Raw genomic sequence first — 17,001 nt, 5'->3', positions numbered from 1 at the left:
TTAATATTGTCTGAATGGAGAAGCTGTAAAGGATGGTATAGGGTAAGTGATTTTCTTTGCTTAAAATAAAATCACGGGTACACCCCGGCACTCCTAAACACCGCTATTCTGAAGATCGACGGTGGGTGGAGGTGGGTGAAAGTGGGTTTGGGAATGGTGCTGTTTCTTAAGCACCACCATTCCGAAAAATTCATTTCGGAATGGCGAGGTTTCGGAATGGTGGGGTTTCGGAATGGAGGCCTGGTAGGTATCTAGTAATCATTGCTATATACTATTACTATATAGACTATAGAGTGTGGACTGGAGTCTCCAAAATGCATTCTCAGGTCCGGGTACCACTTTGTAGAGAACTCAGACAGTAGCAAATAAACATGTTTTGTTTTAATTACCCTACATTTAGTTGTGAACACAAGTCATAATCTGTGATCAGCAAGCATCCTACTGTAGATTGAAGCCTCTGTATCAATGGGTGTAAATTCTTCCAGGATAAAACCTTTGCCAAAGCACAAGAGCTTGGTGTAAGCTGTTAGGAGCCAATGCTATCTACTGTATTATGGGTTATGAGAAAGTCTGCACAGACTGTATCATAGTCTTAGTGCTGGTCTGTTTTGTCCTGCACCTGATCATCAAGACTGTTCTCTTTATTACATAATTTAAGAGAAGTCAAAATTCCTGTCGGATCTTGTGTCTTGGTGAGACATGATCTTTGACACAAATCTAAATGCGTCAATAGAAGAGCAGGGAGACATGCAACCGCACCCCAATTTAATAAATGTTTGTATTAACATAACAAAAACGGTGTGTTTTTTTAATGTATTATTATTGAGTGAGTGTGTGTGTGTGTGTGTGTGTGTGTGTGTGTGTGTGTGTGTGTGTGTGTGTGTGTGTGTGCGCGTGCTCGTGTGTGTGTGGCGTGCGTGTTTCAAGTGCATGCGATGACCACATCATCAGCCAATCGGTTCCATCGATAGCGCCTCCAATGAGAAGGCTGTGTGAACAAACTGCACGCAAGGCTCTGCCACAGATACACAGCAGCACCGTCTAGTGGCATCTGTGTGTGTGTGTGTAGGACATTCCAACTATTTTTTGCTTTTGGTACTTTATTGTAGATGCTAATATTTTAGTTATTTTACTCAAACTCATTTAGAATTTGTTTTACCTTATGTAAAAAACAAAACATGGGAGTAGCCTACTTTTTCCACCACTGCATCTATCTATGTAACAGTAACGCTTCCAAATGATTTTAGTAGAGTACAAAAAAAGTACAATATTTGCTTCAGAGATGAGTAGAACATGGGGGAAAGTAATAAGTATGGTGCATAAAAGTTATACTTAGTTGTCCATTAGTGGTAATTGGGTTCCATTTGTAGCCTACACTCTCAGAGTTATTGGGGGTCCTCGAAATAAAAATAAACAAAAGGTTTTGACTTTTGAGAACCACTTACTTCTATATCAGAATGCATGTTGTGGAAGGTTGTGTTGTGGAGCATTCATCACCTCTAGGGGGCGTCAATAACACATAATTAAAACCTTCTACTCCGTCCTGCCCCCACCATCTGTGAGAAGAGCGCACCTGTCATTGCACCTGGCTGCACAGGCACATGTTATGTTACAGAGCCTTTTTAATCAAAGGCAAAGCTGATGGAATTGTATCCAAATGTATTACAGGCTGATTTAAATTGTTTCCGGCATATCATCGAATACTGTATATATAGCCTAATATAAGACAGACTTGATACTAAATTATGATGAGCACGAATGCTTGGACTGATTTAACTGTCTTTTGCAGGAATATGACACGTCATTCTATTTGTATTATTATTATTTTTATTATAATTATTATTATTATGTAATCATTCCTTTTCTAATCGTTGTTTTAATTTATTTGCAGGGATGAAGTTTTTATTTATTTATTTTTTAAACATTTCTAATCTATTCATTGGATGGATGGACGATGAGAAGAGGGAAAAGGCTGACGTAAGGTGATGAAGGGTTCGATGGTCCAGGGCGCATGCGCAGGACGGGACACTGGATGATGATGGTGATGATGATGATGATGCGAGGCGGATTAAGAAGGAAACTGCAGCCACAAGGAGCCGCCGAGGCCGCCATGTTGGATCAAGAGCCGCGTTGAAAAGCACCGCGGCGGCGGGACGCAGCGGCCGCCATTGCGGCTCCGAGCGAGCCAGGTTCACTCCAGAGGGAGGAGCCAGGAGGAGCGCGAGCAGAGGCAGGAGGAGCAGCCAGGCAGGCAGCATCGGAGGAGAAAACGAAGCCGAGACCGAACCGGAGCTGCCGCCGTGTGGAAACTGGAAATACATGCGATATGATGGAATAATAAGCATAAACACATGACTTATCTTCAACATGGAGGCCAAAAGCCATATAGGCGCGTCGGGAAGCTGAGGCGGGAAGCACGAGCGGCTCGCGGGGGGATTTATAAGCCATATTTTATGTGATACACTGGGCGTGCAAGCACGCACGCGCGCGCTCTCTCTCTCTCTCACACACACACGCACGCACGCACGCCACGCACACACGCGCGAAATAACGGTGCAAGGAGAAGCCCACAGCCCCGGCTACAAAACACCGACCATTTTGCAGCTTTTGACGGCGGCGAGCATCGGAGGGCAGAGCGGCTTCAGTGTCCTCCACGCCCTGTGGGCTCCTATGCTGCTAGCCGCTCCTCTGCCCCGTGTAATAATGGGCGTTTAGCCGCTAGCCAGAGCAGGGCTAGCAACTTACCCACACCGAAGAGGAGACGGGAGGGAGGAGAAGGTGGGGCCGAGGAGGAGGAGGAGAGGAGCGTGTCTAGCCCCCGCTGTTTGAAGCTCGCTCCTGGGGTCGGACGGATTGCCGGGTCCTCCTTAGATGAGGAGGAGACTGGGATTTAAATACCGTTGGAGCATTATTTAGTCAATTCTTGAGGGTCCCATTGTATATCTGAGCAACAAGGAGGGTGGGGGGGCACAGATTAGGCCCCTCGGCCAGAAGGGATTAATCTCCCCCGGTCCCCCTGTGTGGGTGTTTGTGTGGTTGAGCAGCAGCAGCAGCATCATCATCAGTGTCGTCTGGCTCCATCATCAGCACCATGGCGGATGACGACGTACTGTTTGAGGATGTGTACGAGCTGTGTGAGGTGATCGGCAAGTAAGTAGTGTCACGGTCGGTCACTGTCACTGGCCCCTCTGCAGGAGTGTGTGTGTGTGTGTGTGTGTGTGTGATTTGTCACCATATATCTATAACAATATAAGGCAAGGAGCTTTGCATTTGCTTGGATGGATGCTGACTGTAACATTTTTAAGGCCTAAGGGGGGAATTTAGTCTTAATAAAGGTGTTAATAAAAGTGTTAATTTAACTCTTGACTTGAGAGGGTATACCAATGGATCCATACCATTTGGTTATGGATCCATTTGGTTCCTGGAGGCTAAACAAAGATTTCACAGGTGTATAGGCATTGTGAGGTCTTGCTGATGCCTGGTGTCCGTCAGTGCGTGGGAATTCTTTAACTATTGTTCATAAGACTTAGTTGGTACTTGGTAGGACCTATACAAGCTATTTTGATGAATGTTGACTGACTGCACATGGCCACTTTCATTAGTGCTTAGCACACCTACCTACTGTATAGTCACTTCCCCTTTCAACAGCACATGGCAAACGGGTCTCTGTGTAAGTCCTGAAAACAAGCCTGATTATTTTACTTGTGGTGAAAAATGGGACCGTTTCCTAGAGAATTTCGGGAAGTTTTGAGTGTTTTACGGATATTTATGGGGTTTGGAATACTTTAGGATTGTAATGATCGATGTCGCCTCTCAGCAGGGTGTGACTGTGATTCCTGATGTGGGTGCTGGGGGGCGTGTTCTGTCTTCTGCTTCATCAGTGCCCATGCCGTAGGTGGGGTTGGCAAAAGGATCTTTCTGTGTGTAGTACTAGTTTGTATGTTCTCCCATCTCCCGTAATTTACTTAGGTTACTTTAGGAATACCAGGCCGCGCAGTTCCGCCGACTGTACGCCCGGGACGAGTTGGTAAAGGGGCGACTCATTTGGTATTCAGGGAAACTCCCCCCTGTCAGGTGACAAGAAGCGGCTTGTGCGTGCATTGAAGGAACCCATGAGGTCAGTCTGTTGCTCTCCCTAGGTTGGCAAAGGGACCCGGCCCCAGAGTCACTTCTCGTGGATGGAACCGTGACCGTGTCCAGGTCGGATCCCGGGTATTTTCGGGTCTCGGGTTTACCCATGGATAATACATTTTAGGAAGCCGGCTGTGGGCTTTTTAAGATCTGCTGGCGTGCCACGGTTGGGCCCCCGCGCCCGGACTGAGCTGGCATACTGTTAGGCTACAATGTTACAACTGCCTGAGGAGATTGAATTGTGTTCAGTCAACTTTATTGTGTGGAAATGTGACTTTGGCTTCAAGTGCTACTATATAATAGGAATTAACAAAACACATGTTTACATATAACGGTGGTGGGGGGCAGGCGTTAGTCCGACGTATCAACAGTCCGAGTCCGACATACGTGGCCGGTTAAGACTCACCCGTGGCTTCGACATGCGTGGCCGGCATACAGTAAATATAATACTAGACGTCACCGTATTTCTCTCCGGTAGAACACTTTGTGCTTCAGTATGTTGACAGGCTTTATGGAGATGCTGAAACTACTAGTAACTGGTGTACTGACCATGGTATCACTGTGCTTAACTGACCAGCCAACTGGCTTGACCTGAACCCTGCAAAGAATCTATGTTGTATTGTCAAGAGGAAGGTGTGAGACACTAGATTCAACAATACAAATGAGTTTAAAGCTGCTATTAAAGCAAACCTGGGCTTCCATAACACCACAACGTTGCCACAGGCTGATCACCTCGATGCCACGCCCCATTGATTAAATAATTTGTTCAAAAGTAGCCCAGACCAAGTATTGACTGCATACATTAAAATACATTTCAGATGGTTGACATTTCTGGATTAAAAAAAAACATTTTTAGTGGTCTCATAAAATATTCTAATATTTTGAGATAGGATTTTTAGATTTTCTTCAGCTGTATGCCATAATCACCAAGATTAAAACATTTTTTTTAAATACTTCACTTTATGCGTAATATACGTATATAAGTTAACATAGCAGCTCGTAGAACTGCTGTTTCTGCTATTTTTCCAGCATGGAAAACGATTATGATGGTTATGCTGATTATGCAAAGAAATAATTGCTATTAGGCAATTATGTAATTACTGTGACAGGCTCGTTTGCGGTGCCACCGCTGTTCTTTGATTGATTTGATTGATTGAATGAATACTTTATCAGTCAGAAGTGTAAACAGCTGCATGAGGTACAGTCAGACACGAAAAAGTCCTGGGGACTCCTTTCCATTGTGGTCCAATTGAATAGACAATAGAGGGTATGCACACATGCATAAAGTGGCATATCGGGTGGCAAAGTGTGTTTAACGTCATTTAAAGCCTAAACCACACCAATGGGTCGCCATGCAACTCCTTGCAACCAAACGGTTGCGAGTAGATGCATGGTGACCCATTGGTGTGGTTTGGGGCATTGAATTGAACCAGTTGAATCACTTGGGTCGACGTGAAACAGGACATCTCACACTGCTGGGACGGACACGAAAACCGTCTCGTCCCGTCTCGACTCTTTGGTGAGGTTTGGGCTCAATGCAATCAGATAGGACTTTTCTATTTGGATGACTGGGGCTGTCAAGGCCAGAAAGTAGTTTTTTGACACTCAGTAGTTGTCGCATAACTTCCGGGCATAGCGCATACCCAGTCTATACCTATCTTATGAGACATCTCCATCTGTAATGCTCAGTGCAAATGGCCACTCTGCATGCCATTACTGTGTCCCAGTCTGTGGTGGAGAATATACAGTGATGATGGAAGAAGTACTCTACAAAGTAACTATAGTAACTAAAGTTCTATGTATGTCTAAGTAATAGTATGAGTGCAGTTTGTGAGGTCACTCTCTCTCCAATCCTCCCAGCACGTTTATCTTTCTCGCTGTCTTCATCACTGTGTCTGCCCCCCCCCCACATGCACACACACATGCACAAACACATAGCTCTCACTGGACTGGAGGTAGACGACCAAGGGTCCATTAAGAACCCCCCCACACACACACACACACACACACACACACACAAACACACACACTCCGGGTCATGTTCCTCTCGTCTCTTCTGGTTGACCCTGGTTTACTAATGGGCTGATGTGATGAGCAGGGTTGCCATGTTTTTCTTTTTCTTTTTACTGTAGTCGTAAAACCATATTGGTAGTTGCGGGTTGCGTTTTTTTTCCTCTTTTTTTTGGGCTTGTTTCTAAAGTGTAGTTGTTTTATTTGAGCTTTATTTCTAATGTTGTTTAAACCACTGGTTCTCAAACATCTTCATGGCAAGGACCCCCCGTACTAATGTATGTACACCCATCTTGTGTGCGAGGGGACCCCCGTACCAGATTTGATTTGTGTTTTGTTTCTTTTATGTTTCAAAAATATTTCACATTTTTCACTTTTTCCTTTAAAAAAGTGCACTTTTAATATTTCAGCTAACATGGCAGTGGACGAGGGGGAACCTTTTTCCTGACGGACTATAGCTAGCCTAGCTGAGCGCAGAGTGTAGAGTAGGAGAGTAGCCGTAAAGCGGGTGCACGTGCTATAGTTCCAAACATTGCTCCTGGCTATATGGCTGGAACTATCCCATTGAGATAAAATGAGCACTTCCGCATTGCATTGTTACAATGGGAGTCAACGCTAGTTGGGAGTCACTCTCTTATATATTACTCTGGCTGAGCGTTGCCTAGCAACGGAGAGCTAAACAAGCTCGCTTTGTAAGCTTGTAGGCTTCTTTCAAAATACTACAGTTTGAACTTTTGGTACTTTAAGTATATTTTGATGTCTGTACCTTTTGTACTTTTACTCGAGTACATTCTCCATACTGGACGTCTACTTGTAACAGAGCACATAGTTGTAGGCGGTGATTAGTGTTTTGAAATCTGTCCTGTGTTTGACCTGGAGCCAGTGAAGGTCGTGACTCGTGGAGCACTGGGGGGGTGATGAGGCCTCCAGCTTAACTCTATCTCTACTGCTAGCTGTTTCCCATTTCCCAGTGCCAGCATACGCGTTCACTTTAAAATACGTTGTTTGCCCCCCCCCCCCCCACACACACACACTCATTACACACACTCTAGTATTATTGGAACAAGCACACACTCTTTACCTTTCGTCAGAAGCTTTTACATGGCGGCAGTGTCGCGGTACAAAGGCACAAATTAAATCCGAAATGTGGATGGCAGAAAATCCACCAAGGACAGCGATTCTGGAGTCGGATTTATGGAGGTTTGAAAATCCTCCTTTCAACTGGTTTACACTGAGAATATATTTGCAATCCCATAGTTGGAACGGTGGGGCGTTGCTATAGGAACCAGACCAATATACGTACTTACAGTTAGTATATACGGACCTGGGATATGACGCCACCTAGCATCGACGTCCGTATATATACGGACTTGGGGAAAAAAATTGTTAATGAGCATCAGTGAAAACAAATGGTATGAAGACAGCGTCGGGAATGGGTGAAAGTACGAAGCACCCGTCTTTCTGGGCACGCCTCAGCACAGATGACAGATATCTGTACGTCTTTCTGGGCACGCCTCAGCACAGATGACAGATATCTGTACGTGAGTGGGCGGTAAAGCGTAGACTGCCCCGCCAGCTGCTTCTAACAAACATGCCGAAGGAGGACAGAGGGTATTGCGTGCCGGCTATCGGGGGGAACAGTGCTGCAGGAAAATAGCCAATCTATAAGCTCACAAGGCGACACATCGTGGCACATTGTGAGCTTGTAGATCTGCTATTTTCAAAAGTATAAAGATCAATGGATGGAAAAGGAGTGAATCAATTGGAGACGAGGGGAGGAGGTGTGGGGGTGTGGTGGGGGGTTGTGGCCCTGGGGCGTATAGGACATAAATAACGCCAGCAGCAGACATTGACTGCAGCACTCTGTCACTGCCAAGCTGTTAACGCCACCGTTTAAAAAAAGGGGGCTATTTCACTTTCACAACACGTCTGTGGTCAAAACATCATTTATTTATGCATTTATTTATTTGTAATTTTGGTAAATATAGGCAGATCGCGATATTTTTAATAGAATCGCACCCCTAGTTTCAATATTAATATATCCATATCATGATATTATACTGGGTATTGTCTGTGATTTTGGATATTGTGCTATTGTGATAAACACGTTTTATTAAATTTAAAATATCTAATCGGATTTAAAATCGGTATTACAGCATTTCCCAAATGTTTTCATGTCAAGGACCCCCAAATCGGTTTGGCCGCGCACCCACGTCCGAGTCCGATTAAAAAAATACGCTTTCTAAATTCTGACCTATAAGTTTTCTGAAAGACAAATATCTATTTAAACAATAAATGTTGATAGATGCTGTACACAGCAACAACAACCCAAAAAGGGGTTCCCGTCCTTAATGGGTAAACCACTTTCATTTAAAAAAATATTCCAAAACAAGACAATCTACAAGCTCACAGTGCTACTTATGTGACACTCTTGTATGACGAAGTAGGCCTAGGGCAGGGGTGTCCAAAGTGCGGCTCGCGGGCCAAATGTGGCCTGGGGAAGAACCTTCATACCTGAATTGTATTTATATGAACAGCTCGGCCAGCAGTATGGGACAAATTAAAAATTTAGTTTTTTTTCACCTGGGCATCTCCAAGAGTATAATTTGTCAGGATTCCTTGTTCCTTTATTGTCTCATTCTGAAGGGGTCAACAAAAGGCTATTTCATTTTTGTCTGTCTGGTTATATTTGGCAATGTAGTTGGCTCTTGGGTGTTTTAATATTTTCTTTTTGTTTTATATATAATTTTTATCCCGCGATTTTGCAACCCATTTTTTCACCCAGTGTCAATTATCTAATGCAATCCTGGGTGCTACACCTCTGCCAACCTGGGGGGGACTGACCTCATGCCCCCTTCTATGCATGAGGTGTCCATGAGCTGCTTCTTTTCACCTGGCAGTGGGGAATTTCCCCGGTTGGACGTAGGGCGTGGAAGGAATTTGTTATTCCAACCAGTTCCTTTCCCCTCCATCAGGTGCCCCGGCTGGCCAGGCGGAGGTAATTTAGAGACCAGGATTACTGCATGTTTTTTGTGAGGGTACACCGAGAGAACATGCAAACTCCACACAGAGAGGCCCTTTCGCCAACCCCGCCTCGGGTATGGGCACTGATAACGTGGAGGGAGAGAACACACCCCTAGCGGGAATCGAACCCAGGGCCTTCTAGCTGTGAGGCGACAGCACTACTGACTGTGCCACCGTGCCCCCTAATTTCTAATTTGGCCCCCTTTGAAAAAAGTTGAATTGTGGCACTGGAGATAGAAGGTTTCTGACTGAGCGAGGGTAACGTTATACCCTTGGATAAGCCATTAGCGAAGGGAGACGACCGCAAACTTCTCAAGATAGGATGTTGTACCCGCCTCTGCTGCACTGACTCCTATCATCACTACTGGTTGACCCTGGCAGTTATGTGTTAGATGCTAACCTTTGACCTTAGCTCCTTGTCAACACCAGAACCAATTAACCTTTCTTGCTCGCAACCAACGCTGCCGCATTGTTGTTCCTGCACAGCGTTATCGTCCCTGACAGGCTGGTGTGGGAAAGTAACGAAGTACGTTTAATAAAGTACTGCACTTCCTTATGTATGCATGTGTTGTACAACGTACTTTGAAGTTGAACATTTACACATCAATGGTATTGTCGAATGGATTTTATAGTCACTTGAATTGGTTTGTTTGAATTTGAAATGAATACTCGGGCAAGGTGTATTTCTAAAGAAGTGCTATGTAACTTCCCTATTATTATTATTATATTTACTAGACCGGTGCCCGGCTGTAGATCACCGGGTCTGTAACGATGGAAGTTGGAAATCCATGACATCCCTGGCTAATACCCGTTGTACCCGTGTCAGAGTAACCGTTCCACCATCTGTCTGTGTCCCTTTTATGCCCATATATGGAGATTTATGTATCCGTCTCTCTGTCCCTTTATTCCTAAATCTGTGTTGCATCTAACCTCTGGGAACCAATGATGTAAATAATCCACATCAGACGTGTGTCTAGCACAAAGGCTTTAGGGGCAAATCTTCACAGCATCCTGAGGGGAACTCCACTGCAATGGGAATGCTAATTATGCTCTGAATATTCACACACTTCTTTCCCTAATTTGCATGAGGAAGCACTTCACTTTGGATTAGAGAGAGAGAGAGAATACCATCCATCCACAATTATATAACCTTGCCAGTTGAGGATTTGGGGAATTGTGCCTATTTTAATCGATTCTCACAAATTCAGCGCTCATAATGTGGGGAATTCCCACACACATGGAGCGAAAGTTAAAGACCTATAGTGAAATGAAATATACGTTAGACCATATCCGTGGTCATCGGGCATACCTAACAATGCATGCCAAAACAATGGGAAAATTTCCATTTTCCACGTTTATATCAAAAGTCCATAAAAAAAATCTAATTTTAATTACTTCCTTTGAACGAAAATGTGCTGCGTGATGTCATGTCCTGCAAGAATACAAATGAAGCTTGATTTCATTCACCCGTTTTATTCACATCTCTGCTCGTCTGTACAAACACATCTGCTTCTGATTACAGAAATACTCAGTTTTTAATCCCATTCAAGCCGGTGACATCCAGACGGTGTATTACTCGTTTTAAACTTCAGCAGCACTCTAAAATAGAAATATGTATCTGAATTCTGAAAACATTAATGGTTAGAAATAAGCCATGAGCTTTGCTGCCTGTCTCTATGTGACGTTGTAAACAATCTGCATTAACTTTCGCTCCATGTGTCTGCAAGTGTCTCTCTTGTGGGGAAAAACCCAAGAGTAACTCAAATTAATTGGACAGCATATCGTGCTGCACGATTCATGCTCATCTTTAGAAATATGGGTGTCTGAATCTAGATGGTGATATTTTTACCAGCTGCTATGCAATAGCAAGCTGAGTCTATCATCCATGTGCAAGCTAGTCCTCTAGTCCAGCTGGTTCTCTCATTGGCTGACGCACCGCAAATATGTCCGGGCAGAAACGAACAACTCAGAACACAATAGTTCCGACCTTAGAGAATTTTGGTTCTGAATCAGTAGTTCTCAAAAAAAATTGCACCCCTGTGTCCCCTATGGTAGGTAGTACAGGTATACCCTCACAAAAAACACGACGTAATCCTTGTCATTAAACTGCCTCCTCCTGGCCAGCCTGATGGAGGGGAAAGGAACTGGTTGGAATAACGTGTTCCTTCCACGTGTTATGTCCAACCGTGGAAACTCTCCCCTGTCAGGTGAAAATAGGCAGCTTAGACTCCTCGTGCATTGAAGGAAGGAAGCATGAGGTCAGTCCGTTGTTCTACCCAGGTTGGCAGAGGGAGTGTAGAGCCCAGCATTATATAGCTATAATTGACACTGGGTGAAAAAATGGGTTACAAATTCGGGATATATATATTTTTTTAAATAAGACAAATAAACAGAACGTAAAAATATATATATATGTATTTGTGTGAAGATTGACACTATTGACAGTGTGTGTGTGTGTGTGTGCGTGCGTGCATGCATGCGTGGAAACTGCCACCACTCCACCAGTGCCGTAAATAAATAAATAAATAGACATCCCCCAATAGTGCAGGGACATTGTGATGTCATCGCATTATGGCGCCTCCCCTCCCCCCTCTCAAACACAAAGTAGACTCGAGAAAATCGTCTCTGTAGCGTGGAAACGTTTGGAAACCTGAGTGTACAAATGGACCCGTTGCTATTCGTACGCGCTCAAAGTTACACACCCGTAAGGGGCCATTTGGATTTTGGAACCCACCTCAAGGAACCACGAGAGTCCCTGGAGCACACTTTGAGACCCACTGGTGTATAGCAGAGTGTTTTCAGTGAGACCAGAATGGAACATAGCCTAGTAGCATTGTTTAAGACCTTTGACGGAAGTAAGGAAGAGGCCCAATATCCTAATATGGCTGCTGTGCATACAATATGTAGTGGGGGGGGGGGTCCCTGGCCGCTCTAAGGGGTCCTTGGCCCGAAGAATGTTGAAGACCCCTGATCTATTGTGAACCCACAAACCCAGAGTGCCGTTCCCCAACTCTGTTATTGTGAAATGCAGCTGCTGCAGCCAATCACCTTTTTGACAGGTCATCAGGCAGAGGGCAGAGGTCTCTTTTCAGGCAGGGGCCTCTGTAGGATCCCTGCGGAGTCCCCTGAGAGGTGGGGTAGGGCAGGGGGTGTTTATGGTCTCTGTTTATGCTTTCTGGCACCGTTAAACTATACGGGATTCCTTTTGGAGATGCACGGTGCCGGTGGTTGGTTCTGGTCCTATAGAGTGTTATAAGCCGATCGATACTCGATCTTATAAGTCATTATAGAATGCTTTATATTGTGAAGCATTAAGAGTGTTTATGCACTAAGTGTTATTTAGGCATTTAGCAGACGCTCTTAATCCAAAAACTTTAGTTTTTTTTTCAACTAAGGTTCATTTGGTTCGTAGGTTGTTAAAAGATGACTGTTAATTTATTTTCATTTGCTTTCTTTCGATTTAGCAATTTTAGCTATTTTTGACAGGGGGGGGGGGGGGGGCGGGGGCATTCGAACATGGGGCTAAATATCAAAATCAATATATTATTTTACCAAATTTTATAGTAATTAATTTTTGTATTATTTACTATAGTCCATATAGACCCCAGACTCCACAAAAGATCACAGGATCTACTGAATGTGAAGGGGGGGGTGACAAATTGACATACTGAGCCTACAATACAGTATATGGCAGCCCCCGATAGTAACCCCCTTCACATTCAGTAGACCCTGTGAGCTTTTGTGGCCAGTTGTAACATCTGTGTTGGTGAGCTCCAGCTCAAGCCCAAGTACAATTTCAAGGTACTTTTTTCCAGTATTATTATGAAAACATCCTGAAATTAAACATTCTTACTGACGACTTTCACTTTTGGTACTTTATTGTGATGCCAATACCTTTGCACTTTTACTGGAGTAAAAATTTTAATCCTGGACCTTTGCTTAAAAAAGCCTACAAGTTCACAACGCATAGCGGATGCGACCCGTGTGTGAGCTTGCAGATTGTCTCTTTCTGGGGGAATAATAATAAATTAGGCTTCAGGCTGGGTTTCCTCAACTCAGGTTTTTGCCTAATTTATGCGAAAATAGCAGGCCCACAAGCTCGTAGGCCTGCTATTTTCGGAGTGTGACGCCGTCATACGACGAGGTACAACTACAAACAGGGCGTAACGGATCCTTTATTTGAGCTTTTACAGCTGTGGGGCCACGCAGTGCCAGGGTGCGTCCACACACCCTGTAATTCACACTGGTGCTACTTCAGTGGAGGCCCTAGAGCTAACCGCTAGGAGGCTATGCAAGCTAAACCCTCCCTCTCTGCATGTGTGTGTGTGTGTGTGCGTGACTGCGTGCGTGCGTATATATTACTATATTTGTGAGGACCAAATGTCCCTACAAGTATAGGAGGGTATGCGCATAAAGTGAGTAGCAAAGTGAGTTTAACGTTGTTCAATGGTAATCAGATAGGACTTGTTTGGATGTATGGACTGTCAGGCGTTCCTGCATAACTTCCCGATATGATGACGATGTCACGTGCATACCCCCCCCCCCCCCCCTCCCACACACGCTGTGGGCTTGTAGATCAGCTGCGTTAGGCTTATGGCAGAAAAAGAATAAATAATAATACGAATTTTGTGTGTGTGTGTGTGTGTGTGTGTGTGTGTGCAGGGGGCCGTTCAGCGTGGTGCGGCGATGTATCAACAGAGACACAGGCCAGCAGTTTGCAGTGAAGATCGTAGACGTGGCCAGCTTCACCTCCAGCCCTGGCCTCAGCACAGAGGGTAAGACATGACAAACAACTGGAATATACTAAGACATTACTGACATATTCATTCATGAAAACGCATTGGGCCTCAATTTCCCAGAACCCTTTGCATGCCAGACTGTGCGACGGATGTTTTTCCGATGAAGTCATCAAAATGTGTCACCTATCCCACTGAAATTACGATGTATGAGAACAAATTGAACATGAACAGTTATATTACTGGAATAAACCAAATCAAACTTTATTTATAGAGCACATTTAAAACAATCAAACTCAAAGTGCTTTTTGCTGTAATACCAAGGCTTCGTAGTCTGAAATCCCACCTCTTCAAACTCCATTTTATCCCGTAGTAGCACTTGCCGTAGCACTTGCTGTAGCCTCGTCAACCTTACAGTCGTATGGAAAGGCTCAATTTATATATCATTTTATGTAGAGATAGAACTCTATACTAGAGTGTCTTTATATAGATATTTCACTGTTAGGCTCCTGATTCGTGATGACTATTTGATGTATTACCATGTTTTGTTCTTGCTTACTGTAAATCGCTCTGGATTAAGAGCGCCTGCTAAATGCCTAAATTGTAAATTGTAAGGCATCAACAAAAACATTCATGCATGTGCAACCACATGGCAATTGGCATCAAAGGCATGGTTCAGAGAAAATAACAAAACAATATGTATATGCAAATTATGCATGCACCCACATGTCATCAGAACACAATTTTAATACAATTAGTAAAAGCCCCCGGAGTGATCAAAGGCCGTTGAAAAGAGATGAGTCTTGAGAAGAGACTTGAACGCCTAAATGGACGGGGCACATTTGCTGTTAAAAGGCAGCCTGTTCGGGGGCACGGTGGCACAGTCGCTAGTGCTGTCGCCTCACAGCTAGAAGGTCCTGGGTTTGATTCCCGCTGGGGACGCTGTGGGCACTGGCGGCGTGTTCTCTCCCATCAGTGCCCATATACCGGAGGCGGGATTGGCGAAAGTGTCTTTCTGTGTAGAGTTTGCATCTTCTCCCCGTGCAGTAATCCTGGTCTCTAAACTTCCTCCCCCTGGCCAACCGGGGCGCCTGATGGAGGGGAAAGGAACTGGTCGGAATAGCGTGTTCCTTCCACGCGCTACGTCCGGCCGGGGATACGCCCCCCCCCCTGTCAGGTGAAAAGAAGCAGCTTGGACTCCTCATGCATAGAAGGGAGCATGAGGTCAGTCTGCTGCCCCCCCAGGTTGGCAGAGGAAGTGTAGCGCCCAGGATTACATTAGATAATTAGCACTGGCTTCAACAGCAAACGCACAATCTCCTCTGGACCTTAGGTTAGTTGGGGGAACGGTAACGAGCAGACCTCAATGGTCGGATTGGAGTATAATCATCCAAAATGTCAGATAGATATGAGGGGGTCAGCTAGTGTAGAGATTTATAAACATAATTATAAAAGCACCTTAAAATCTATTCTAAACTTGACAGGGAGCCAAGAGTCAAGAGTCCAGCTAAAATAGGGCCCCGAAATAATTTGACGTTTTCTCTGTTTGTGAACGTGTGTGGTGCATGGCATGACTTGCCATGTGGTTTTGAGCTGTGCCATGCTGGGTTCTGTGCGTGCGTGTGAATGCTTGCATGAATGCTCGTGACCATGTTGGCGAGTGCATGTGTGCGTGCGCACGCTTGTGCCTGCGTGCGTGAGTTTGTGTACGAGTGTGTTTGTGTGCGTGCATCTGTGTGGGTGTGCGGGTGCCTGTGTGCATGCCTGCGTGCATGCTTGTGTGTGTGAGTGCTTGCGTGCATGTGTGTGTGTGCGTGCGCGTGTGCGTGCATGTGTGCGTCATACTGTGGCATCGGTGACAGTGCTGGCAGTCTGCGGGACCATCTGTGAGTGTGGCTCAGAGATGACTCCATGGCAGGTGACAACAGGAAGACCTCTGTCAACATGGAGATTAAATTATAGTCCATGAATGTTCAATGTTCCAAAAACAAAGAAAAAGTTTTTTGGTTGATAAAATGGAATGAAAAGAGGTGTGGAGTGTGAAGGTGGAGGTTTTGGCCCCGGGCCAACAGCAGAGTGTTGGTGACTTCATGTACATGGTCCCGCGAGCCAGACCGCTGCCTCCCACAAAATGCTTCCGTCATCATACATGATACAAGGCTGGAGCAGGAGTTCTTCTTTTCGTGCCAAGGACCACCAAAGTTATATATATTGTATATATGGTATTTGGCTGCGGACCATCCATCTGGAACATGTTTGTGCCAGGGATGAAGAGAAAAACATTCAAAATGTTAAAATAAAGGAGACATACAAGCGAGGCACTGTGAGCCTGTATATATATACTATGATATACTTTGATTTATTAGCCAATGTATAATATGGATAAAGGGGTTAAAAGTATGTTAACCCCTATACAGGATACAGGATGCTGTGTTTAAAAAATGCTGGGGACCCCCTGGAACCACTTTACGAGCCACTGGTTCAAAAGACAATCAAAGCCTACAGCATATAGCTTTCTCCTTAGCAGAAACGGCAATTCAAAAATAAAACGTGATAGCTATTTACTGTTTGTTGTGAACGCAAATGACGAACAGATGACAGCTTCCTGCCTCGGCTTTCGGGGAGGTGTAGTTCCAGACTCGATTGGATTTGTTTTAGCCTCCTCGGGAGATCAGATCTGAACCCATTTGATTTGGCGTTATAGGAACCCGTTGCGACCACATGGCCTTGCTGACGTCGACCCCAGGCAGGGCTCAAACCCACAACCTTCCGCATGAAAGGCATATGCACTAGCCACTACATTAGGGCAGCCCTATCAGTTCCAGTCTATATACTGTGGTATTCAGGAAGTTTAGTTCCAAACTCTATATGGCATTCGGGGAGGTTTAGTTCCAGAATCCAGACTCTATACAGTATATACCATTCAGGAGGTTTAGTTCCAGACTCTATGGCAGGGGTCGGCAACTGTGACGATGGAGAGGGCCACTATATTTCCACATTCACTCCAGAGGGCCACATTGCATATTACTGTCGTAGCAAAAATAGCCGATCTACAAGCTCAAAACGCGTCTCAGTTCGTTTTGAGCTTGTAGATTGGCTA

General features: G+C 44.8%; 2 protein-coding genes across 3 annotated transcripts in view; one reads left to right on the top strand and one right to left on the bottom strand.

The window, feature by feature from the left end:
• The first annotated feature begins 2,262 nt into the window (after positions 1–2,262).
• The window catches only part of caskb (calcium/calmodulin-dependent serine protein kinase b), a 59,928-nt gene continuing 45,189 nt past the window's right edge, over positions 2,263–17,001 (top strand). For both annotated transcript variants that reach the window (XM_080758450.1, XM_080758449.1), the window contains exons 1-2: positions 2,263–3,150; positions 13,828–13,940. In XM_080758450.1, the coding sequence (XP_080614576.1) occupies positions 3,092–3,150; positions 13,828–13,940 (172 nt within the window). In that variant the 5' untranslated portion in view covers positions 2,263–3,091. The remainder of the gene's footprint in view (positions 3,151–13,827; positions 13,941–17,001) is intronic.
• Positions 7,072–17,001, bottom strand: part of map3k2 (mitogen-activated protein kinase kinase kinase 2) — a 316,607-nt gene continuing 306,677 nt past the window's right edge. Inside the window, exon 18 of the transcript XR_013963696.1 lies at positions 7,072–7,087. The gene's annotated coding sequence lies outside the window, so the exon portion shown is untranslated. The remainder of the gene's footprint in view (positions 7,088–17,001) is intronic.

Source organism: Protomyctophum bolini (genome assembly GCF_963924005.1).
Source record: "Protomyctophum bolini genome assembly, chromosome: 24".
Taxonomy (NCBI): domain Eukaryota; kingdom Metazoa; phylum Chordata; class Actinopteri; order Myctophiformes; family Myctophidae; genus Protomyctophum; species Protomyctophum bolini.
The sequence above is the reverse complement of the archived record's forward strand: the minus strand, read 5'-3'. Positions and strand labels throughout refer to the sequence as shown.